Below are 24,964 nucleotides of genomic sequence, written 5' to 3'. Positions count from 1 at the left end.
GCCTTAGATAAATCACTTATTCTCTCTGAACCTCAGTTTACTTACTGCAGTTGGAAATGATAATATCTTATACAGCTGCTTTAAAAATTAAAAGAGATAACAAAGCATGGCAAAATCTCTGGAACAGAATAAACAATAATAATTTCAAAGCCAATATTTATTAACTTAAATATATATAATATATTATATACATATATTATATATATTATTTATATATTTAAGTTAATAAATATATACATCAGGTACATATACCATATACTATAAATACATTAACTATAATTATTTTGTTCTATATAATATATAATTGTGTTAATATATAATGAAAATATTACATAGTATATATTCTCACTCACACTCACAACTATTCTATGAGATAAGCATTATTACCCCACTGGGCAGATGAAGAAACTGAAAGAGGGGGGGGTTAAATAACTTGCTGATGTGCATGGCTAGAAAGCCGGAGGTGAGACAAAAGCCCAGTTAATCTGGCTCCATAATCTGTGCTCTTAACCACGATGGCATATTGCTTCTAATTAAGGGTTAATAATAGTATTAGATGTGGATACTAGTATTGTTTTTATTTTTATTACCTATATAGGTTTTTTTTTATTATTATTTTTTTTTAACATTTTATTTATTTTTGAGACAGGGAGAGACAGAGCATGAACAGGGGAGGGTCAGAGAGAGGGAGACACAGAATCTGAAACAGGCTCCAGGCTCTGAGCTGTCAGCACAGAGCCCGACGCGGGGCTCGAACTCATGGACCGCGAGATCATGACCTGAGCCGAAGTCGGCCGCTTAACCGACTGAGCCACCCCGGCGCCCCTATATAGGTTTTTATAATAAAGTCACATATAAACCCATCAGTCAATACAAAAAAAAAAAAAAAAAATACAAATACAAATATATCTAAAACATACATTCTTTGGATCAGTATGGGAGTAAATTCAGCAAATTCATATGGGTAGATAATCCTATCTACAAAAACTATGCTAGATTTTCATTAAAAGATCCATCCCATCCTGGTGGATTAGTTCTTAGTTTCCTAGAACTAAGCCCCCAGGAATAAGTTAGGAATCCAAATTTTAACAGACAGAACGTTTTAGAAAAAGAACACAACCAGGATAAAAGCATTCCATGTTCCTCTCAACTACTCATTATTTGGAAAGAAAAATTTCAAATATTTAGAATGATTATTGGAAACAAAAATTTTTAAGGAAATAATTACGCTTCCATTAGCTGAACTTTGTTAACACTTATAGGTAGAAGTCACTAGGCAGGCAAAGGATGTAAAATAACCTAAAACAACCTAGGAATTCATATATAAGTAAAACTTGCTTGTAATATTTTAATGCTGAGGCCTGAAATAAATGGCTACATCTGTAATGTTCCCTTACTTTCCTACTTACTAATTTCTCAGCCTCTTAAAAAATCTGGTAAACTGAAATTGCACTGACATGTTTTCATCAAACTGCCTTTCTCTAGAATCTATGCATGACTCCAGGCATGTGGTAGAGACCATCATTAGAAAGCCACCTACCAGCTCCCACCAAAATGGCTAAAGCACAGGCACCTGGTACTTTCCAGGCACTTTCCATGCCTTCGTTTCTCTGCAAATGCTGCTTTCTTTCTCTCCTTAAAATGTCACCTGAATAAACACTTATCCTTCAAAATTCAGCTCAAATGAAACCATCTCTAAGTAGCAAAGATACGTCTGATGTCCTTACTCACTAATATCCACTTATCCAACACCTAGCACGATACCAACCTAGCACACAGCGGGCGAACAGTACACCAGTGTCGAATGGATTAACTACATTTCATTATTTGTTTAGATATCCTACAGGAAGTTTCATAGTCAATTTTTTATAACTCCAGATACCCAGTACAGTACCAGAAACTCACTGAAGGTTTGTTAAATAAATGTGTCATTTTCCATTTTCATGATAGAAATAAGTACTTTCCATATGCTCAATAAGCATTTGTTATAGGGCAGGCACAGTGTTAGAGGAATACAGAAATTAATAAGACATAGATCTCTAAGGAGTCCAAAATCTTGTGGGGAAGGCAAACGAGAAAATCAGTAATTGTAGCGCAGAGTAAAAAGTAGTACTCTGAACAGAAGTGCACCTTTAAAATACCTCTTAAAGGTATTTTAAGAGCTCAAAGGAAAAGCACCGGAAAAGGGCACATAACTCCTCCATGCATAGTACAAAAGCCCCACAGACTAAACTTGTATAATAATGCATAAAGTTCTTTTAAAAAGTTTCTACAGAGATTGGCAGGAGGAAGAGCAGCACAAAAATTACACTTTCCAGAGCAACATCAGTTACACACTTTTTTCGTTTTACCCTCCAGTCCTCACAAAAATTTGGCATACAAACTTAAAAAAGGAATTTTACAGGATATGTATGAAACAAAAATGTTGAGTCCTTGGCTTGGTTTACTGCAAACCAATGAAAGAACTGTTTGTTAAAATTTCAGCCAGCAAGACTGCAAAAAAAAAAAAAAAGTTTCAAGACTCAAAAATACAAATAATCATGCCCTCAAGTATTTGCCATTTTATGAAGGTGAAGGATTTACATCTGGCTTTATGAAAAAAAAAAAAAAAAGACTACCTATGATTAAAATTACTTTGAGGCTAACCCTACCATCATTATTCTGTTAAAACTTTTGATATCAAAAGAAAAAACATATAATCTAAAGACTGACATAATTCATCCCTTAAAGACTGTTATGTTTCCAATACAAGATATTCCTGTGATAAGAGTCTGTAATAATTTTAAGCTAAGCCTTTTAACAAGGAACACTAACATATATACATATATATGCAGGTACAAATATAAACATACCTCTATAACAATGAACGTAAGATATGAAGTTGAAAAGTGTCAATATATAAAACTGAGTTACCAAAACTCTAAACAGACAGCATAAAATCTTGAAAGCCCATTAAGTATTTCTCACATTTGCTTGTATCACCCAAACAGTTTAGCAAAATATATTTAGAAGGGAGACACTAACATTTGATGAAGGTTAAATATGAAATCTGAAAAAAAAAAAAAAAATGACTAGCTCTCAGATTCAGAAAATTCAGTGGGTTTTCAATTTCTGAAGTCTAATAATTTTTCTAATACCATATCCAATAAACTACCACACTTAAAACACATTACTTTTGGAGGTTATAGTGAAATCGCCGCAAAATATTTGGTAATGATTTTTAACAAAAAAATTTAAGAGTTAGATGAGAAATTTTTTAATGGTTACTTTCATAATTGTTGGATAGAGGGAATGGTAACTCTAAAGTAACAAATGTCTCCTGAAAACAAACAAACAAAAAAATCAGGAATTTTTGAAAGCTGTCTCTATTAATAGATTGATTTCATTAGAAAAATCTGGAAAGAGAAAATGCACTTTTACAAGCAGCTAAAGTGTTTTTATAGAAGAGAGGTATTTGCAAGAAGCTTATTAATAATAAAAGTGGTTTAACAGCAAAATTGTTTCTATAATCCCATTTATTACATGCTAATCATTACATTGCATACCAATTCCTACACAAGTATATTTCCCATTGAAAGCAAATAATGGCAGTATAACAGTCATGAGATTACTGTGGCTTTTAGAGTAAACTTATAATTTATTGTATTAAACAGGATATTTATACGGTGAAGTGGAGCATTATTAATAATTTGACTACGATAATTGGCATAAACTGGTGCTGGACTTGGCAAACCAGGCAAAATGTCATTCTTGTTTAGAAGACCATTTTAATTAATAATGTCATAGCTAGGTTTTTAAATTAGTTGTACAAATAAAACTTGATTAAAGAGGGAATAGACATTAACATTTCCTTACCAATATCAATATATTTGGGATCCAAAGGTGTGCCAATAGAATTACAAAGAACTAGCACAAACTGTGAACAAATAAAACAAAGAGTATCAGAATTCCTGGTTCTGTACAATAAAAGAAATAATGCTTAACATATCATGCTTATCTCTGTAAAGTATCACAACTGGGAAATAACTGACAAAATTGTTAAGTGCAAAGAATAGCAGACAAATATAATCTACGGCATTAAACATAAAGATATACGAATTAAAATTAAACCAAGGCTGATTTCTCAATATAATGGAACACTGTCATTTTTAAGAGTTCACCTAAGAAACACAAGTACACTGGCTACGTTTCATTATTTACACTTCTAAAATTCCTGATCAGCTCTAACCTCAAAATTCATTTTTATCTTATAATCAGCTATATAAGAACTAATTTGTTACCATTGCACCAAATGTTTCCATCTCGTTCTCCTCCTTTGAAGCAATATAAAAATGACATGTACACAATTAATTATCAATAATTAATATTCAGTAAAATAATCAAGCATAATGCACACTTTACACCATACTAAAGTGATAATTTCATTCTTCTATTGTTAATCACCTTTTCTATATCTTGTGCTAAGAATAATATTTTACTTAGATATTCTCCCGATTGGAATAACAACTTCAAATAAACCAATTCTCTACGTACTACTTACATGCAGACTTTCTCTTTCTTTTCTCAGCTTCTCAAGAAAAACTTCTTTAATTTCATAAATGTAAATTAAATGAACCCTTGTGCACTGTTGGTGGGACTGTAAACTGATGCTGCCATTGTGGAAAACAGTATGGAGGTTTCTCAAAAAGTTAAAAATAGAACCACACTATGATCCAGGAATCACATTACTGAGTATTTACCCAAAAAACACAAAAACACTAATTCAAAGGGATACATGCTCTCCTATATTTACTGCAGCATCATTTACAATAGCCAAGCTATGGAAGCAGCCCAAGTGTCCATCAATAGATGAATGGATAAAGAAGATGTGTTATACACACACACACACACACACACACACACACACACACACACACACTATTCAGTCATAAAAAAGTTAAATCTTGCCATTTGCAACAACATGGATGGAGCTAGAGAGTATGATGCTAAGTGAAATAAGTCAGACAAAGACAAATACCATGATTTCACTCATATGTGGAATTTAAGAAACAAAACAAATGAGCAAAGAAAAAAAAGGCAGAGAGAGAGAGAGAGATACAAACCAAGAAACAGGCTCTTAACTATAGAAAACAAATTGATGGTTACCAGAGGGAAAAGGAGTGGGGATGGGGGAAACAGGTGACAGGAATTACACATCAAGAATACACATCAGAATGAGCACTGAGAAATGTATGGAAGTGTTGAATCACTATATTGTACACCTGAAACTAACATAACACTGTATGTTAATAATGCTGGAATTAAAATAAAAATTTAATTTAAAAAAGAAAAAAATTTAATTTTTAAAAAAACAAACTAAATGACAAAAATTATACTAAAATATAATTTACTTTTCCACTACTTAAAATAAGCTGATTTACTGCCACAAAATACCACAAGTAACTTGTATTTGTTAATCCACATATCATCTACGTGCTCATAGCTTAAAGAATTGGAAGAGTTCCTAAGAACTCTTCTTACTGAAGAGTAAGAAGAAGTCCTCCCCTAAAACTTCCCATTTTCTGCTCCCTGGAGTAATGACTTTCAGCTCCTTTAATTCATCCTTTTGATATTTACCTCCACAAACCTAAGTAACACGTTGATAATGCTACTTCTTATTTTGTTCTGTTTCGATCTGGAGCAGTATCTACTGACTTCTCACTATCACTTCCCACTATCTTTCAGTCCCCTTTCCAGCCTCCCATCACACAGGGGTACACTTCCACCATTCCGGCTTTCCACTTACAATTTTGTTAGATCGGGATTTTAGGGGTTAATATGATTATACTTTAATTAAAAGTTTTTTAATTACAATATCCATTTAATTACAAAATTAATTTAAAAAGCATCATTTTGATTATGTAAACGCTATCCACGGCTGAGCTGTAAGTACGTCACGATTTATTCTCAAGCGCATTTTGCTTTCCCTGTAGTTGGTAACTGCCTTTCTTTTTTCTCTTTGCTTGGTTTCTCTATACCCAATTACCCAATTGGGTATAGTCCCCAATTACCTCCCAGTTATGTACATCTTCTCTCAAGAGTTCAACCACATTAAGCGTTCTATTAATTTCATCTTGAGTTTCCTCTGGAGCCACGTGATCTGCTGTCATCTGATGACTCCCTAGGCATGCCGCACACTGTCAACTGGTACCACTATGCACCACTGCTGTCAGGTTATCCAGTTTCTTCCTCTTGGTCTTTTCCTCGTTTTGGTAGGCCATATTCTGAAGTAACTAAGAAAGCTTGGGAGGTAAGTTTTTGGTGACCTTGTACATCTAAAAATGTCTTTGTCCTACCTTCATTTTATCTTTTTTCCACACAACACAGAAAGCTCTATTCATCCACACTAGTCCAGAGAAAGGCAGGTATGCTGTTTAGTATGCTGTTGTCTTGGTTTCCTGCCGGTTCTCTCTCCATCCATTTCCGCTCAACCTGCTTCTTTTTCTCCTCGGCTGCTATCCTCTTTTCCTCTTCTGCCCAAGGTTTCAGGTACCTATAGCACTTGGTTCTGTAGGCCACACCAAGGAGCAGGGCCGAGGAGCAGCCGAGCTCGAGGAGCAGTCAGACCTGCACCAGCAGCACAATCTCGTCCATAACCTTCACGCTGGAAGCACTGTGCAATCAGTCTCCTTCCTTCATTTTAATTAGTCTGCTTCAGATATGGAATTCAAGACGGGAAATCATTTTCCCTCAAAATTTTGAAAGCAATTCTCCAAAGTATTGCTGTTGACAAGATGAATGCCGTTATGATGCCTGACCGAATGAAGTCTTTCTGAAAGCTTATAGGATCTTCTTTTTATCCCATGTTCTGAAACTTCACAATGATGTGTTTTGATTTGGAAATATTTTTATTCACTGAGGTAGACACTTTCAATCTCAAAACCGAAGGGAAATTTTCTTGAATAGTCTCTTCTCTCTTTGGATTACTTCCCTCCTCTTTGCCTACCTATTCACTGAACTTCCAGGGCTGGTCCTCTGATTTTCTTATTCACTCCTGTTTTCCATTTCCTTGTCTTTCTGCTCCACTTTATAGGAGTTTTCCTTGATTTTATCTTCTAACTCTTCTACCAAATTTTTCATTGCTATTATCATATTTGTAATTTCCAAAAACTTTTTCTATAGTATCCCTTCCTTGTTTTATGGCTGTAGTATCCCTTAACTCTAATAATTTGAAATGACTCTTCTGAATTGTTCTTCTCCCTGCCGAATCTCTGCTTCCTCCCCATTCTTTTCTCCTTGTGTTTATTTTTGTGTGTGTCTGTTAAATGAGATGCTTTCCTCAAACGTCTGACAATCCTTGTCTATCTGCTTCTATTTCAGAGTATGACACTGAAAGCTGCTTGTAATCTATTGGTTTATGGGTGAGCCTCATGACTGGTCTTCACAGTAAGGTGACGAGGCAGGGATATTTCCTTGGGAACTCCCCATAGGAGAACTTTTAGAGGTCTTTCTTTTGAACTGGTCAGATTCTCCAGACAGGACTCTTTATATGCCTTTTTAATTTTCTCCTTCCTGCATAATCTCTGGTACTTCCAAATTGTTTTTCCATTTGTTTCTTTCTCCTACCAGGTACCATTAAGTCCTGTGTCTCTTCAGGATTCTGGGATGAAAACTGGTTACTTCTTTGCTTTCTCCATTGATGACTTAGGATTCAGCTTTCTTAGGTCTGCTAAGGTAATCACCACTAATCCACCCACTCTTTAACCCCCAAAACTATGTTACCATTTCCTTTCTCTTTCTGGTCCCTATGGGCTTATGACTTTTCAAAAAATACCTTTACTGTTATTTTAGTAAGTTTCAAGAGAGAACAGAGCCAAAGGTGGCTGTTCAAATGGCCACCTTAAACCAAAAACTTTATGCTTTTTAATGGAATAAAATAATTTATAACACAGCCAAAGATAATGATAATCCTTTTTTGAAAAATGTATATGCTTCTGCAAATATTTAAATTGTTTCATACTTTTTAAGGCATTATTTATATTATTTATTTTACACTATGAGACGGTTATTTTTAAAGCAATGTAACTCCAAATGAAAGTATACTTCTCAATGTCAAAACTACCCAAAGTGTTATAATGATCATAGTTACATAACTTCTTGAGCATTTATACTAGACATCTGGATATTCATTTTTCCTCGTGGAATTTTAACTTGGAAAAAGACGGTAGTATTTTAAATATGTTTCAGAGACAAAAAGCTTCCATACTGAACTGGTGAGTATGAAATGCTAATGGATTAGCTAATTGGAAAAAAAAAAAATAGAGTCACAATGGAATCACATAATTTTCCAAAACAGAGGTCCAGACAGACATGGCGAATAGACCCAACACTTTGCTGTACTGCCAGCAGAGAGGCTATACCTGAGAAGGAGAGGTTAACCCATACCCATCTTAGCTTTAACATATGAAGGAACACTTACCTGAGGATGATTTTCATCAGCTTTCGTAGCCAAAATGCAGAAATCTCCACAGGTAGTAATAGAAATGAGACTCTTCACATATTTAACATATTTCTCATTGTTTTTTGTATCCCAAAAGATAACACAATACTCTGGACGATCAGGTCTGGTATAAGCATATACTACAGTATTGGAACAATAACCCCACTAGGAAGAAAGGAAGGAGCAAAGGGCCAGAACAGGAGGGAAGAAGAGAGGGAGAGACAAAGAGGAAAAGAACATTTAACACTGGGAACAAAAAATCTTATTATGTACTGCAGATACGTGGTTTTTTGGTGCTGACAAAATATATTCTTCAGGAATAAAAGACAGAAAGACTGAACATTCAGCACAATACCTTTTCTCACTAAAATAACAAAAAATCTAAGAGAAACACAGTTATCAAACAAAGAATGTACTGCAAAAATAAGTTTAGTTTAACTTTCCTTATTTCCATTTGTAAGATTCACGCTTCGGTGGTGAAAATCTCGGATTTTTCAGTAGTCCGTAACAGCTGCATGAGGGACAACAGGAGGAGTGACCCCTGTCAAAAGCTTAACTTCTGGGTCCCCAAGCCAAATTTCAAAAACAGATGCTTTGCTTTTTCTCCTCTATCTACATTTTCTACATTTGTTTTTACCAGAGTAACATATGCACATAGTGTAGAGTCAAATAATTCTACATAGCTAATTTAAAACAAAAATAGAATGCAGACCCCACTGACTAATTTCCTCCCAGTGGTAGCCATTTGTAACTCTGAGCTTTGACTCTTGTTATCTACCTCCATATCACGTATGTATTGATTATGGCTTATGGAATGTCTTTCTCTTGGGCTAACTCTCCCAATATATTCATAATGTAATTTTGAATAAAGCAATATTCAAAGTTAATATTATGACTATGTTTACTATTCAAAATTAAGGCATATTTACTTTTTATAGGATGGTTAGTTTTTAAAATAAGCTTTTTACTTTAAAATAATTTTAGATTTATATAGAAGTCACAAAGATAATACAGAGTTCCCTATAGTCCTCTCCATTTCCCCCTGCTGTGAGTACCTTACATTGCTGTGGTACATTCATCACAACTAAGAAGCCAGCACAGATCCAGTACTATTAACTAAACTCCACACCTTATTTAGATTTCATGAGTTTTTCTCCAATGTTCTTTTTCTATCTCAGAATCCTACTTGGAATACATTATGTTTAGTCATCTTGTTTCCTTAGGCTCCTCTGGTCTGTGATGATTTCTCAGTCTTTCCCCATTTTTAATGACCTAGACAGTTTTGAGGAGTACTGGTCAGGTATTTTGCAGAATGTCCTTCAATGTGGGTTTGTGTGATGTTTTTCTCCTGCTCAGACTGGGATTTTCAGAAAGACCATCAGAGAAGTGATGACCTCTTCTCATGTGCCACATTAGGGGTACGTGATATCTATGTGACACCGGTGATGATGCTAGCCTTGATCACCTAGACAATGTGGTGTCTGCCAGGTTCCTCCACTGTAAAGTGACTTTGCTTTTCACCCTTTCCATAGTCTACTCTTTGGAAGTGAGTCACTAAATGCAACTCACATTCAAGTTAGGGGGGCGGGGGACCAGCCGGGGTAGTGTCTAAGTAATTCAAATACTTCTGTAAGGAAGATTTGTTTCTTCTCCCCCATTTATGTATTTAAATAATCTATTTTAGATCAGGTTTTGCTTGTGGACACTTATTTTTATAATTTGGGTTACAATCCAATGTTACATCATTTATTTTGTTGCTCAAATTGTTCCAGTTTTGGCCATTGGGAGCTCTTTCAGGTTGGCTCCTTTGTCTCTTTGGCATGCCCCCATCCTTTTGTTTGAGACTTCCTTACTTTCTGCCACTATCAGAGGCTCCAGGTTCATCTTGCATTTTTCCCACCCTAGTCCTAGAATCAGACAGCTCTCCAAGGTGCTTTGTCTTCTAAAAAATGGATTAAGTTTTTCACACATAACAAATATTCTTAGCATTTTGCAGCTCAATTAATCTCATACTTCTGAATTTGTTTGGGGTCAAATGTTAAATTTAAGATAAAGTACTGGTTAGTATCATGCTGCTTATTTTCATTTTCCTCTTCCGATCCATCCTCTCCCCTTCTTTACCCTACACTATGCCCTGGAAACTATCTTCTATGAACTCCATCATGTGGGCTGCCTTGCCTTCTAGTTTCCAGCTGGGTCTGGCCAATAGAAGGCACCAGCAGGTGGAGAGATGGCTGAAGTACTCCCTCCCCAAAGCTGTCTCTGTCCAGCCAGTCAGCAGAAGCTGCGCTCCCACAGGACAGTCTGTCTTGTATAACCACAGCCCCAGTGGGTTCCAGAAACTATAATACTTCCCTATCTTGCCCACCATTGCTAATACCTGGATGCTTGCCTTGTCAACCCTTACTGAACCCCTTAACCTTGCCCACACCTCTGTAATAAACCCTTCATCAATCTGTTTTCAATTATTCTTTTGTGTGTGCCATGCGTTTCCTGCTGAGACCCTGACTGTTGGGAGTATTTTATTAATTATATATAGTATTCTAGAAAAGCTTTCTGGTTCTAAAGTCTCCACACTAAAAACACCTCCTTTCATCTGGTTTCTAAAATAAAGTGGCTGTGAATACATGCAAGAAACATATTATACTTCAAGCTACAACAAAACTATTTAGTAAAAACAGCCTTTTTTTTTTTTTTTTTTTTTTACAACTGCTCATAATACTCACCTTATAATCAGGTCGAATGTTTGCAAAATATATAAAAGAATCAACAGCTAGTGCAATTTTCAGTCCTCCTCCTTCCCAAGATAGTGCAGACATCTGCTTTCCAGGAACCTTCAAAGTACCCAAATGCTGAAAAAAATGATTATATTTAACCTAAAGTATTGCAATTAAATAAAATATAAATTACCACCCACACCACTTCACAGACATCAAGAGTGGCATAAAAATTATTTTGTGAAAGGTTACCACTCACTTCATAATCATTTTCCTTGAATTTTTATAATGAAAAACATACATACGATAGGAGAAATTTATGAACAATAACCAAAGAATTCAGTATCAAATTTCATCAAATCTAAGATTTGAAATCCAGAGATTTAAATATGCATCTTTACTTTTATGTACAACTCAGGAAAGAAAAAAATACATTGTTAATTAAAATAGAAACTCTGACTATACAATGCACCCCAATTTTGAAGTTGTTAAAAAAAAAAAACAACCGCGCCTCCTGGGGGTGCCTGGCTGGCTCAGTCAGTGGAACACGCGACTCTTGATCTCAGGGTCGTGCTTTGAGCCCCACGTTGGGTGTAGAGATACTTAAAAATAAAATATTTTTTAAAAAACTGTGCTTCTTGGAATCAATGAATTGTGGCAGTAAACACAATGCTTAAGGCTGGGCTCTCTTTCACCCCCCACAGCCAGTGGGTCAGCAGTCCCATCGCTTCCGCTCACATCCATCCTCCACTGCCACGGCCTCTTTTCCTGAGTGAATGATGGTAACAGTCGAACTGCAATTTTTACCTCTCACCTCCTTCCTCATTCCCAGCCTCCATCCCCCAAATTCAATTCTTCATTTTACTGTCATAATTACCTTTCTGGGACACAAATCCAATCATGTCCTACCCTGCTTTAAAAAATGTTTAATAATTTTTAAAAATCAATAGCTCCCCACCATCACATTCTTTAGCAGAGTATGCAATGCCTCTTCCCATCTGGCCCAAAACCATACTCTTGGGTTCAGTACCCCACTGTCTGGCCATAATGCTTGTGTTCTCACTCATGAGAGGACCACTATGCCTCCAGACCTTTGGCCCAGATAATATCTCTTCTGCCTGAAATCTCCCTTTCCTCCCCCATCCTTACTCTCCCTTGCCCTACTGGAGCACCGCTCTCCATCCTCCAAGACACAACTTTAATACTGCTTCCTGCCTTCTCCCTCCTTCTGTGGGTCCAGAGAATTCAGATAGTGAGCGACCTGAGAGCCCTAACTTCATCATGCTTATATCTATGTCCCTACCCCTTAATGGACTGGTTGGTAAACAGGTACTCAATAAATATCTGTTAAGTATATAAATGTATCATGCATCCAAATTAATGTCTTCAAATATGACAACATGCTTGATACTTTTAATTACAACTATACCAAACTTACAGTTTTCAATTTAACATAGCACATTTTATGGCTAAGTTAACAGTGAATAAATGAATACAAAGACATTTTCAGGTGGTCATAAAAAAAGAAAATATTTTAAATCTATGCTTTTTTGACCTAAGAATTTTAATAAGTTGTATCAGTATCCTCTGTTCTTTTTTTTAAAAAAAAATTTTCTTAATGTTTATTTATTTTTGAGAGAGAGACAGAGCATGAGCAGGGGAGGGGCAGAGAAAGAAGGAGACACAGAATGTGAGGCAGGCTCCAGGCTCTGAGCTGTCAGGACAGAGCCCGATGCAGGGCTCAAACTCACGAACTGTGAGATTATGACCCAAGCTAAAGCCAGACACTTAACCAACTGAGTCACCCAGGGTGCCCCAACGGTATCCTTTGTTCTTAAGCAGATATGCTCGAAAGTCAAATTTAATGTATTAAACTCCATTTTGTCAGGAAAACGGATAAGGGTAAAGATGTTTTAACCTAGAAAGATCCACTCTATCTGTCCTGCTGCCTGTAGGAAACCAAAGGGAGAAAGCAGGCTCTCATGACAGCACTCTTTGTACTGACAGCCTGCACTGGAAGAATAAGGCTATCTCCCCACTCTGCAAACCAGCCAGGTGATGGCAGCAGCAAGGAGAGATAAGCTGACTTGTAGTAAGCACAGTGCTAGGCATTTTCTCGTTGTTACCTCCTTTAATTTTTGCAACAGTGCCATGAAGTATTACCTTTATTTCAGAACATAAGTAAATTGAGTCTCAGAGGTTAAATAAGTTCGCTAAGTAAAACTACACTGCAGAAATGGAATTCAAAGCCAAAGCCAGGCCAACTTGACTACAAATCGCATGCTCTATTAGCCCTTTCCACGGCTGAGACCACAGTATAAAAACCAGAAGACTGTGGCCTTCAGGATCAAAAGCAAATTGCTTCTTGAAGTTTCCTTAAGTTTAAATCTTTAGATAACCTCCTTCCAAGTTATCTTCATAACATAAATCCACAATAAGTCCCCCATATATTCACTCATTCAAAAAAATACTAAGTGACTAATATACCTCAAGGAACTATGCTAGATACTTTTAATTACAACCATACCAAACCAACTTACACTTTTCACATGAACACATAGCACACTGTTTTGCAAGGTAAAACAAACAGGCCTTAGGATCCATGTTTTTCTACTTAGAGAAGGCCGAGCTAACAAAAATAAGCAGATGAAACAATATAACAATAAGCCAATGCGACAAAAACAACCAATAAAGAACATCAATTAAAAAGGAGGCTGCAACCATTGAAATAACTGGAATTCAGATTTTTAATAGTTAGGAACCTTGAGAACTATACTTCTGTTTTCCTTAGCTTTTAACATCTACCAGAAATATTATCAGGTAGCAACGTAGGGAGAGTACCTACTCTCTACATCACACTCTACTGCGTATTTTGAGATACTGATACAAAAGCATGAGCTGACACCATTTTTTTCTTTCACAGAAATTATTAAAATATATTTTTAAATATTACATAAAAATATTAAAACAACTGGGGAAGGCTTTTGTACAACAAAAACACACATTATTGAAATCTATGGTGAATTTATAAAATCCAACAGGTACTAAATGGAACCTAGAGTTAGAAAATAAAACAAGTATAAAGTTATTAAGCTTAGTTAATATTAAGTTTTCGTTTCCTAAATTCTTTAAAATTCACAATATATTGGGGAGCCTGGGTGGCTCAGTCAGTTAGGCGTCTGACTTTGGCTCAGGTCATGATCTCGCGGTTGGTGAGTTCAAGCCCCGCGTCGGGCTCTGTGCTGACAGCTCAGAGCCTGGAGCCTGCTTCGGATTCTGTGTCTCCCTCTCTCTCTGCCCCTCTCCTGCTCATGCTCTGTCTCTGTCTCAAAAATAAATAAAACATTTAAAAAAATTTCACAATATACTAATTCTCCTTTTGATATTTTCCATTATGACTTCAACAAAATTCTCCTTAAAAATTAAAATTTATTAATAACACTATTGAGAAGGATAACCCATGCATTTATGAAAACAATGCTTGTATTTTAATGTAGCGTCACCTAAGATTAGTTATTAAAATAGATTTTCTTAAATTTTTTTTTAATGTTTATTTATTTTTCAGAGAGACAGAGACAGAATGCAAGTGGGTTAGGGGCAGAGAGAGAGGGAGACAGAATCCGAAGCAGGCTCTAGGCTCTGAGCTGTCAGCACAGCACCTGACGTGGGGCTCGAACTCACCAGCCGTGAGATCATGACCCAAGCTGAAGTTGGACGCTCAACCGACTGAGCCACCCAGGCGCCCCAAGATAGATTTTCTTAAAATAGTTGATTACTGCACAAATTAAAACTGTTAGAAGTTCGTGGTAAGGAGAGACAGTTATGGGTGTTTGATATCTATGTATGTTTAATACGTCACATTAAAAATCCAAAATATTAATCTGAAACAACTAAGTCACATTAAAAACAACTCAAGAAAACAGCTGGGAAAAGAGATATGCATTCAGATCACAGAAAAAATACCCTAAATAGGTACTGCATAGTGATTTCTTATGTGAAACAGCTGATTTTCTAAATGTTCAGAGTATAAACTAAATTCCATGATAAAATACAACTATTAAGACTTATAGTGAGAATATTATTTAAAGCAAGATGCCTGATATTTTTCATCATTTTTACTCAAAATGTCCCTTTTCAACAATGTGAGAAGTTTATACGTTTTCCCCCATTCTTTTTTCCCCTACCACACTCACTACATATTTAAATGGAAAGAAAAAAAGACATTTACCTCACCAAATGGAGTGTAAAACTGCACAGTGTTTACATCTTTATCCTGAGTGACAACCTTCTGGGAGCCTGCCACAGCCAACACGCTGCCAGTGTGGTTCCACTGGATACTTACTACAAACATGCCAGTATCAATTAAAACGGGATCTACTCAAAAAGAAAGATGAAGTAACTGTGGTAAAATACTTAGCCTTAAGAACTTTATAAAGAACAATTTTAAAATATTTTTTTAAATTCTCCACATTAAAAAAGAAAGAGAGAAAGAAAAATGACATACTCTGGTCGTTCTCATGTCTCATGATTTGGCACCTCCCATTGTCAAAACAAATAGCAAGGCAGGGGCAGTCTGGCTCCACATAGCCTTCTGTGCCATGGTACCAGTGAATTCCAGCAATACTGATTGCTCCGGTGACGTTCACCAAACAGTTCAGTTTCATTTTCATCTAAACAAAATCAGTTAAGTTAATACTTCATATTTTAAAACAGATCCGTATAGACTATTATAGAAAGAACACTGAAAATGAGATTTAAAAATCTGGTTTCAGATGCAAGTTCCATCACTTACTGGTTTACCAGCCCTGGACAAACCACTTCAAGCAGAGTTTCAGTTTTCTTTATTTGCAAAATAGGGATTAAAAAAAAAAAACTCACAGAGAATTTATGAGACTCAAATGACAAGAGGTAAATGAAAGAACCTCAAGAACAGCAGTGTCAAGGAGAAGTCGGCTATTATCACTTAACACCGGTTAAGTGCATTTGTATAATGCCCTCAACCTCACTACAAACAAAACTGCCCCATAAGTAAGATCAGAGATCTGACATAGCTCAGTCTCACAAAGCTAGAGTTTTCCTTGAGATCATGCTATCTGAGCCTATTCTATTTTGCCTTCTTTCCGGGACCTGACTCTTATCCCTTACTGTTTAAGTCTTCCATTCCTTTTATAATCTTGAGTAACTTGCTATAAAAATATCATTGGAAAAAAAAATATAGCATTGGTATCTCATATAAACTTTGGCTTCTGCTATCAGAACACACAAAGATTTGGGGTGCCTGCGTGGCTCTGTCAGTTCAGCATTCGATTCTGGATTTTGGCTTAGGCCATGATCTCACGGTTCATGGGTTGGAGCCCTGCGTCTGGCTCTGCATTGACAGCACAGAGCCTGCTTGGGATTCCCTGTCTCCCTCTCTCTCTGCCCCTCCCCTGCTTGTGTTCTCTCTCAAAATAAATAAATAAACTTTAAAAAGAAGAAGAAGAAGAAGACGACGACAACAACGACGACACAAAGATTAAATTGCATATCATCTGACTCATTATCCCTCAACTTCAATACACTGAAATCTTGTCCTTCCCAGTTACCAGGAATTCAGAACTAAAAGCATTAATTTACCTTGAAGAGACCCAGTATTTTTTTTAATTAAAAAAAATCTAAATAATTGGGAAAAAACATGAATTGAAAACTTTCTTGATTACACAAACCATCATAATAAATAAATGCACATATACATATATAATATATAACATAACCATATAAAGTTGGGTAATTAAAACTACGAATATATATATACTTACTATAAAATTCCCTTGATTATCATAAATGTGTATTTCTCCACTTGTCATTCCAAAAAGTAGGATTTTACTATCTGCAGACCATGCTACATGGCATAACTGTACACCCTTCAAGTCTTTTCCCCAAATGCGATTCCCTAAAGTAAAACATAAAACAAAATTATTTCATTAAAAGTTCAAGGTCATGATTCTCCAACAACTGCTCTAAAACTGTGTTTCTCTAAAGAGCTCTCACATTCTTCACAGAACCATGTGTTTGTTCAATAACAAAGTCAACATGTCCATAACTGAAATCTTCCTTCAAAACCAGTCTTTCTCCCACATCCCTTATTTCAATGGCATCACCATCCACCCAGCTGTCAAAGTTAAAAACCTGGCTATTCCTCTGGACACTTCCATCCCCTCAGCCCCAAACTCATCAATAATGAGACCCCATCTATTTTACCTCCTAAATATCTCTAGCATATGTCCACTTACTTCCACCCTCTTTGTCATTTCCCTGGTTCAGCTACCATCCACCATCACCTCTCACCTGAATTACCATATCAATTTCCTAAGTGGTACACCTGCCCCATCTTTCTTTCCTTCCTCTGCAATCACAGAGATGCTTCCAAAGAACAAACCTGATCACCCTGCTCCCATTCTTAAAACCTTTCATTATGCCCTTAAAGTTAAGTTCAAACTTCTTAGATAACTTACAATCTACATGATCTGTCTTTACTAATGTCTCTAATTTCATCACATACAACTCTTTTCCTTTTAGTATTATAGTACACTGACTCTCAAATTTTTTTCAATACCCTAAACATGGCTAAGTTCAACCCCTGTGGACCTCCTCAAGTGCTATTCCTTAGGCCTAGGACATTCTACAAACCCACATTCCTGGTGGCTAATGCCTCAGCAGACATCACTTCCTCCAGGATGCCTTCCCTGATCCCTCCAAGTCTGGCTTAGATACTTCTACTACATGTTTGCTGTATTTTCCCATCTCAGCACTTATCACAAGGCACTGTAACTGCTTGGTTACCAATCCACCTCTCCTGCTCTAGATCTGAAATACTTTTATCATACCTAGTGCCTAGAACTACAGCTGTCACTTTATGAATTCTCAGAAACATTTGGGGAATAAATGAAGTTACAACAGAAAAAAAAAACAAATGGAAAAATGAAAATCATTTTGAAATAAATTATTTCTCTATAGAGAAAATTTCACATTAAAACAAAGGTACAGACCCTCGGAAGCCCCAGTGTTAGCTATGAATTAAAATTTGAAAGACCTAAGTTTTAAAGCTACAAAACACATGTAGCAATAACAGATTCAGTTCTATTAAAAAATGACCAGATGATCATTTCACAACATATAAAAATATCAAATGATTATGCTGTACACCTAAAACTGTTATATGTCAATTATACTTAACAGTTCAATTTTTTCAAAATAACCATAGATTGTTATATCTCTATATACTTGAAAGTAAATCTATGTATTTATAATACAGTCTAATACATACAAAATAAGTTACATAATTAGGCAGACATATTTAAAATAATCCTGAAAAATTAATTTACCTTTTTCCTGTGTCACTGTAGGAAATTTTTTAAAAACAGAATTTTTACTTGGAACACCTGGGTGGCTCAGTCAGCTAAACATCCAACTTTTTTTTTTTAATTGTTTTTTAACGTTTATTTATTTTTGAGAGAGATAGACACAGTGCGAGCAAGGGAGGGGCAGAAAAAGAGGGAGACACAGAATCTGAAGCAGGCTCCAGTCTCTGACCTGTCAGCAAACAGCCTGATGCGGGGCTCAAACCCACAAACCATGAGATCATGACCTGAACCAAAGCCGGACCATTATTAACGGACTGAGCCACACAGGTACCCCAGCATCCAACTCTTAATTTCGACTCAGGTCATGATCTCACAGTGCATGAGATCAAGCGGCACCCCCCACCCCTGCATCAGGCCCTGTACAGACAGCACGAGCCTACTTAGGATTCTCTCCCTCCATCTCTTTCTGCCCCACTCCCGGCGTGCACGCATTCTCTCTCTCAAAATAAACAAATAAAACATTAAAAAAAATAATAAAAATAAAATAAAAAACGGGGTTTTTTTACTTGAGTATACTTAAAAGTAAATGTTTCTTGAATGTTATTAAATTGTATATCAACCATTTTCTCTGTGTTTTTCTGTCAGAAGACTAACATATGATAATTAATTAAACCTCTAAAGATAAAAATGCCAGCCAAATCCTGATCTCAGTTCTGCGTGCAACAAAGTATTACCATCCACTGAACCAACTATCACAGCCCCGTCTTCATACACAATGCAGATCTTCTGTCCGTCAGCATTCCAGCTCATACTTCGAACCACTGATTTATTTCTGTTGTTGATCATCTCCTCGTACCAAGAGCCTATTTGCACATACACACACAAAAAAAATTACAAGTCAAAACTTTCACATTTGAGTTGAAAACATTCCACAAAATACACTGTGGGATAAATGAGTGCAAAATTTTCTACAACATGAGACGTTAAACAATAAAACCTTCAAATCCAACATAAACAAACAAAAAAAAAATTAGCTGAGGCCTTGACCAACAATTGCTTCAAAGATTATCACAGAAAACACAATAAATGCCCATCTTTTCTCTCTTTCTTCCTTTCTGTCCATTAAAAAATAAAACTCAGGACGCCTGGGTGGCTCAGTCAGCTGACCGTCCGACTTCGGCTGGGTCATGATCTCACGGTTCGCAGGTTCGAGACCCGGATGGGGCTCTGTGCTGGCAGCTCAGAGCCTGGAGCCTGCTTCAGATTCTGTGTCTCCCTCTCTCTCTTCCCCTCCTCTGCTCATGCTCTGTCTCTCTCTCAAAAATAAATAAACATTAAAAAAAATTTTTTTTAAATAAATAAAACTTTATTTGCTTTTGAAGGGCCAAAACAACTGACTTTTCTCAAAGCCTAACTTTTCCCACTTGAAAAACTTCAGATGATAACCAAAGAAAAAAACAAAATAACCACAATAATTTTATATGTATGCATAAACTCTCCAGTGATTAATTACAAGTATATTGAATATCAGCATATTAGGTAAAAACTCTAAGCCTGCTTGACAAAAATTTTCAATAGTTCAAATCACTTTAGTGATTTCACATCACTAATGCTGAAAGACAAAACATTCATGTACACAGGGCTGGGGTGACAGGTCTCAAGGTACAACCAAATGTGAGGCAAAACACAAGGCCATTTTGGTATCAGGAACTCTGGCCTGCAGCCAAGCAAATAACCATGTAATTTGGAAGAACTAGTCGAGCAGGCATTATCAGAGTCTGAACTCAGGACCTGAGAAGACCCACAGAGTAAAAATACAGCTTATCCTCATCTCCTATACTCTCAGCTTCCATCCCTACACACACATATACACACATAAACCTTGAGAAACATAAATAAAACTCAGGTACCAAATTTTTCAATTAAGAATTTTTAAATGGTATACCCTGAATGTTTTCAAAACACCACACATGAACTAAGGTACTCTTCTCATCTAAATATGAGACCCCAAGAGATCATGTATTGTGAGTTATTTTTCTGATAATAGTGATGTGCCTAAATTAATCCTTCTCTTGCTCTGTCTTGTAGGCAAAAGGCACAAATCATGAGCCAGTAGAGCAGAGATAAAATCTGTATCCATGAAAGAAAGGATGCTAAATGGCTCAATAAGGGGAATGAATTATTGCCTCTGACTTCTTAATGTTTTTATGTACTGGACCAACTCTAGCCACTGATCACACAGAAAATAATTCTTATCAGAAACCTGGCAAAAAAAAATCTCAAGTAGAAACTATCCAGCTAAGGGCGTAAATTCATTGTGGAGATAACCAACAGTCATCTAATTCACTTTCTTCATGCAAGGTCACAGCTCAAAAAAAAAAAAAAAAAAAAAAGTTAAAAGGAAAAGTAGGCAGCAATAAATCCAGAGATATTACCCCTGTGAGGTCAGGATGAATTCCTGCTGCTGGTTAAAAGGAGTCTATTTCAAATATATTGTTTCCCCCATTCAAATACTGTGATCCGGACTCTAATCTGTGAAAGATTACATAAACTCTCCTAGTGTACCTTTATATAACATCCAAACAATGATAAGCCCATTTTGATCACTGGTAGTCAACTTCTGATATTGTTCATTCCATGTTACAACTTGAACCGAACCTAAAAAACCATAAAACAATTCAGAAACTAAAAAAAGGCTACAATTTTAAATTTGTATTTTTATAATAAACACCAACAGCATGTTAAAATCAATATGGCTCCTGTGCAACTAAACAGGATTTAATATCATTCCAAAATATTCACAGGATGCAGTCACTATTATCACTCATTTTCTACAACAATGTGTGATACTAATTTTCATGTTTGTTCCTATTTCAGGCCAGCAAAGGCACCTATTATGGTCAAATGCAAAAGCTGCCATATATCTGATGACAGAAACAAATATAAGTAAGATTTACCCAAATGGCCTGATTCCCAAGGATTATAATTCCCAAAGGACAATATACTACGAACTTGGGGTTTCTTTCCAGGGGTGTAGAGGTTGTCTGTGGTTGATATATGCCCTAATTTCTCTTCTTTCTCCCTCTTGTTTTCCATTCTATTAGTAACACACTCTTGAACATATCTTAAGCCTCTGGGTTATATGAACAACTGATTCTTTTAGTTTTTTTAATCTCTAAATGCTTTAGTGTATATTTCATAAGAAGACATTCTCTTTCATAACCATATTACAAATTAGGAAATTTAACACTGATATAATATTATCTAACCCCGGTCTACATTCAAATTTTATCAACTGTCCAAATATTGTCCCTTATAGATACTTGTTTTTCTCATTCCAAGATCTCGGATCATAGAATGCATTCAGTTGTCGTGTCTCTTTAGTCTACTTTAATCTGGAAACATGGGATAGATTCTAAAAAAGGATTATGTCCTACCCATAGACAGCAGTATTTTTTAATATATAAAAGAACTACTCAGTTTTAGATTTATCGAAGATGTTGTTTGATCATGTTAAAGTTGTTGAAGGACTCTAAGCTCAATTAACTATAGCTCAACAGAAATGATTACTTTAAATATTATCATTATAAAAAATGATATAATTTCTGCAATAAGTAGATGGTTTCTCAATGTCTAAAAATAAGACCATTCAGATAGGATTTTAAAAATTACATGACTCACCACTATGACCTTCTAGATTCTGATTCATAGAAAGGTTACTAGGGACTGCAAGACCTCTCAATTTTGCATCATCTAGGAAAAAAAGACATCATGGCAAATACATTAAAGTAATAGATTATATGACTTTGACATTTCTTGCTTATTTTGAAAGGGGTTACTATTCCTGGATGATTTTAGAAAAAATTTTTTAAGAATGCCTCATTCTGATCTATTTTTCTCATGGTGGAAACATGGACAGTAATATATACCCCCTTGCAGAGATATTATTCTGACAAAATAAAGCAAAATGTATTTTAAAAACATTGTTTACCCAGTATATGAAATATACTGGTAATTATTATTACTGCTATTCCTTCCCAGAAGATCACAAACAGAAATATTTACGATATATAGAATGAAAACTCTAAAGCATAAGAGGGGTCAGAAAGTAAAGACTTTGGAAACTGGTTTTTACTACATTTACTACATTACTACAAATGAATACTACATTTATTCATTCAATGAATGTCTACATTGTGTTACGCACTGTAGAAGCTTCCGAATATAAAATGATAAAATAGTTAAGGCCTCTCCCCTAAGAGAGTTTGTAGTCTACTGAAGGGACAGATATTAAACACACACTCACCCACCCACATAAATATATATGCATATATGTAAAATCATAAATTGAGAAAATAAAGCCATAAGAAGAGACAGTAACAGAGGGAGACTGATTTAGATTGGAGGAAGGGAGAGGGAAGGCTTTCTGGAGAAAGGAGGAGGAGGAGTCCAGACTCAGAAATACCAAGTGCAAAGACCCCACGGGTCAAGTGTAGAGGCTCTGAATCCAAAATGTAATTTGCTTCAGCCCTTTATCTTACAGAAGAGTGAACTAAAGCCCAAAGATAGGGCTGAGGTTCCAACTCCAATCACCTTACCTACATCTCCAACTTAGATCGGGGGACTGTCTAGCTCTCCATTCTACAGCAACACTAGGGATGCTAAAGAAATGTGAAGCTGCTATGATTCCAGAGAACTAAAAAAAGACAAATCAAGCTGTAAACACAAGGAACTTATAAACAAAAATGTTTTTAAACATCTCATTTTCTGTTCTCCGGAACTAGGTGAATAATTATTAACATATCTGATAAGCAGAAAAGATGACACCAGCCTCCAAATGTGACAAAATGTGAGATTTTGTGACCTTATTAAAACTCAAATTGTCGGGGTGCCTGGGTGGCTCAGTCGGTTAAGCATCCGACTTCGGCTCAGGTCACCATCTCGTGGTATGTGAGTTCGAGCCCCGCAACGGGCTCTGTGCTGACTGCTCAGACCCTGGAGCCTGTTTCCGATTCTGTGTCTCCCTCTCTCTCTGCCCCTCCCCTGTTCATGCTCTGTCTCTCTCTGTCTCAAAAATAAATAAATGTTTAAAAAAATTTAAAAAAAAAACCCTCAAATTGTCATTTTTCTTAAACTCTAAATAATAGAGCAGAATAAATAGACATAGCACAAGGCAATGTAGTGACTTAGTTTGCACTCTTCATTCTTTTTCATTTTCCATCAATAACTTGAGTAAAAGCCATTTGATATTTACATTCGATGTTCTCTGAACTTTACTGCAAAAATACTCTATAAAAACAGCACTGAATGTTTGGAGTCTTGTTTGTTTTTCATTTTAAAAGAATTAGAACTGCATAGTGACAAATACCAAGAGCAAATCTCACCGAACAAACGATACTAGGCTATTTTCCATCCAGTTCAAACACTTGGGCTTGCTTTCGTTTACCTGTCTGTGTCTCTAATTTCAAAACTTTCAGTAATCCGTCTTCACCACCACATGCTATGAATCCTTGGTCCTTGTTCCAAGATACACATTTCAGCTTTACGTTATCGGGAATGGCGACCTGAAAAACAACCACAGCCACTCTCACAGCTTTTCATGGAGGAGTTGGAAAGTGAGTTACAGATGCAGGCTGAAGAAATCCCCCCAAGAAATAAAAAATGGTCAGCCTTGCAGAGAGTGTACTGTTAGGAAAATGGGCATGGCACGATCCCCTGAACTGCCCCGCGCCCTACCATTTTCGAAAGGACGGCGGGGGGGGGCACACAAGAAGGACACTGACTGCAGAGGAACCCAATAGGAGAGTCACCTGAGAAATTTTAAAGGAAGGAAACGGGGAAAAGAGGTATAAATCCATACCATTGATCCATATTCCCTTTCCACACATAACACTTAGGATACCCTTTTGTTATTACTTTTCTCTCGCCCGCCAGCCCATGACGATCCAGTGAATTGAAGTCACCTGGATCAACAGGTGGAGAAGGAGCGGTAGGGAAGCACGCAGTGATCTGTCCTGCTGAGGTCCCCAAAAAGACTCAGGCAGGGGGCAGGAATGGGAGAGAGTCGTGCGAAAGGGCTGTTGGCTCGGCCGAGAATTATCTGGGACTCGGGATCCGAAGGAGGAGGTCCGAGGCTGGACGAGGCAGGAAGGTGCGAGGTGGGAAGGCGAAGGATGCGGGACAGGATGCGGGATTCGCCTGCAGGACGCGAGAACAGAGGAGGAGCTAGGGCGTCAGCGGGAAAACTCACTTTCTTGCTCAGGTAAAAGAACATCCTGGGAACCCCGAGAAGACGACCCCAGCCGTCCAGGCCCGCCAAAGGAAACCTTTTTCTAAGTCTCCAGTCGCGAGTACCAGAAGCTCTTGGAAGCGCCTGTCGCCCTGGCAACCACCGCCGCCCAGGCGCATCCGGGGCGCTGAGAGAC

General features: G+C 36.6%; 1 protein-coding gene and 1 pseudogene across 4 annotated transcripts in view; both read right to left on the bottom strand.

Annotated features, from left to right (window-relative positions):
* Window positions 1–24,943, bottom strand: part of WDR35 (WD repeat domain 35) — a 58,294-nt gene extending 33,351 nt beyond the window's left edge. For 2 of the 4 annotated variants that reach the window (XM_019451130.2, XM_019451161.2), the window contains exons 1-12: window positions 24,790–24,943; window positions 23,986–24,103; window positions 22,221–22,292; window positions 21,105–21,197; window positions 19,274–19,402; window positions 16,995–17,128; window positions 15,701–15,866; window positions 15,425–15,570; window positions 11,206–11,331; window positions 8,459–8,644; window positions 4,281–4,313; window positions 3,856–3,916 (exon numbers count right to left, since the gene is read on the bottom strand). In XM_019451130.2, coding sequence (XP_019306675.1) covers window positions 3,856–3,916; window positions 4,281–4,313; window positions 8,459–8,644; window positions 11,206–11,331; window positions 15,425–15,570; window positions 15,701–15,866; window positions 16,995–17,128; window positions 19,274–19,402; window positions 21,105–21,197; window positions 22,221–22,292; window positions 23,986–24,103; window positions 24,790–24,813 — 1,288 coding nt within the window. In that variant the 5' untranslated portion in view covers window positions 24,814–24,943. Of the gene's footprint in view, window positions 1–3,855; window positions 3,917–4,280; window positions 4,314–8,458; window positions 8,645–11,205; window positions 11,332–15,424; window positions 15,571–15,700; window positions 15,867–16,994; window positions 17,129–19,273; window positions 19,403–21,104; window positions 21,198–22,220; window positions 22,293–23,985; window positions 24,104–24,789 lie in introns of those variants that run through there. The other 2 variants (XM_019451140.2, XM_019451151.2) reach the window with 2 other exon arrangements.
* Window positions 6,048–8,451, bottom strand: LOC128773682 (ATP synthase subunit e, mitochondrial-like; annotated as a pseudogene).
* Window positions 24,944–24,964: the final 21 nt, after the last annotated feature.

This window comes from Panthera pardus, unplaced genomic scaffold (assembly GCF_024362965.1).
Source record: "Panthera pardus isolate Hobbes unplaced genomic scaffold, ASM2436296v1 HiC_scaffold_26, whole genome shotgun sequence".
NCBI lineage: Eukaryota > Metazoa > Chordata > Mammalia > Carnivora > Felidae > Panthera > Panthera pardus.
Note: the sequence above shows the minus strand (reverse complement) of the source record. Positions and strands in the feature narration are given on the sequence as shown.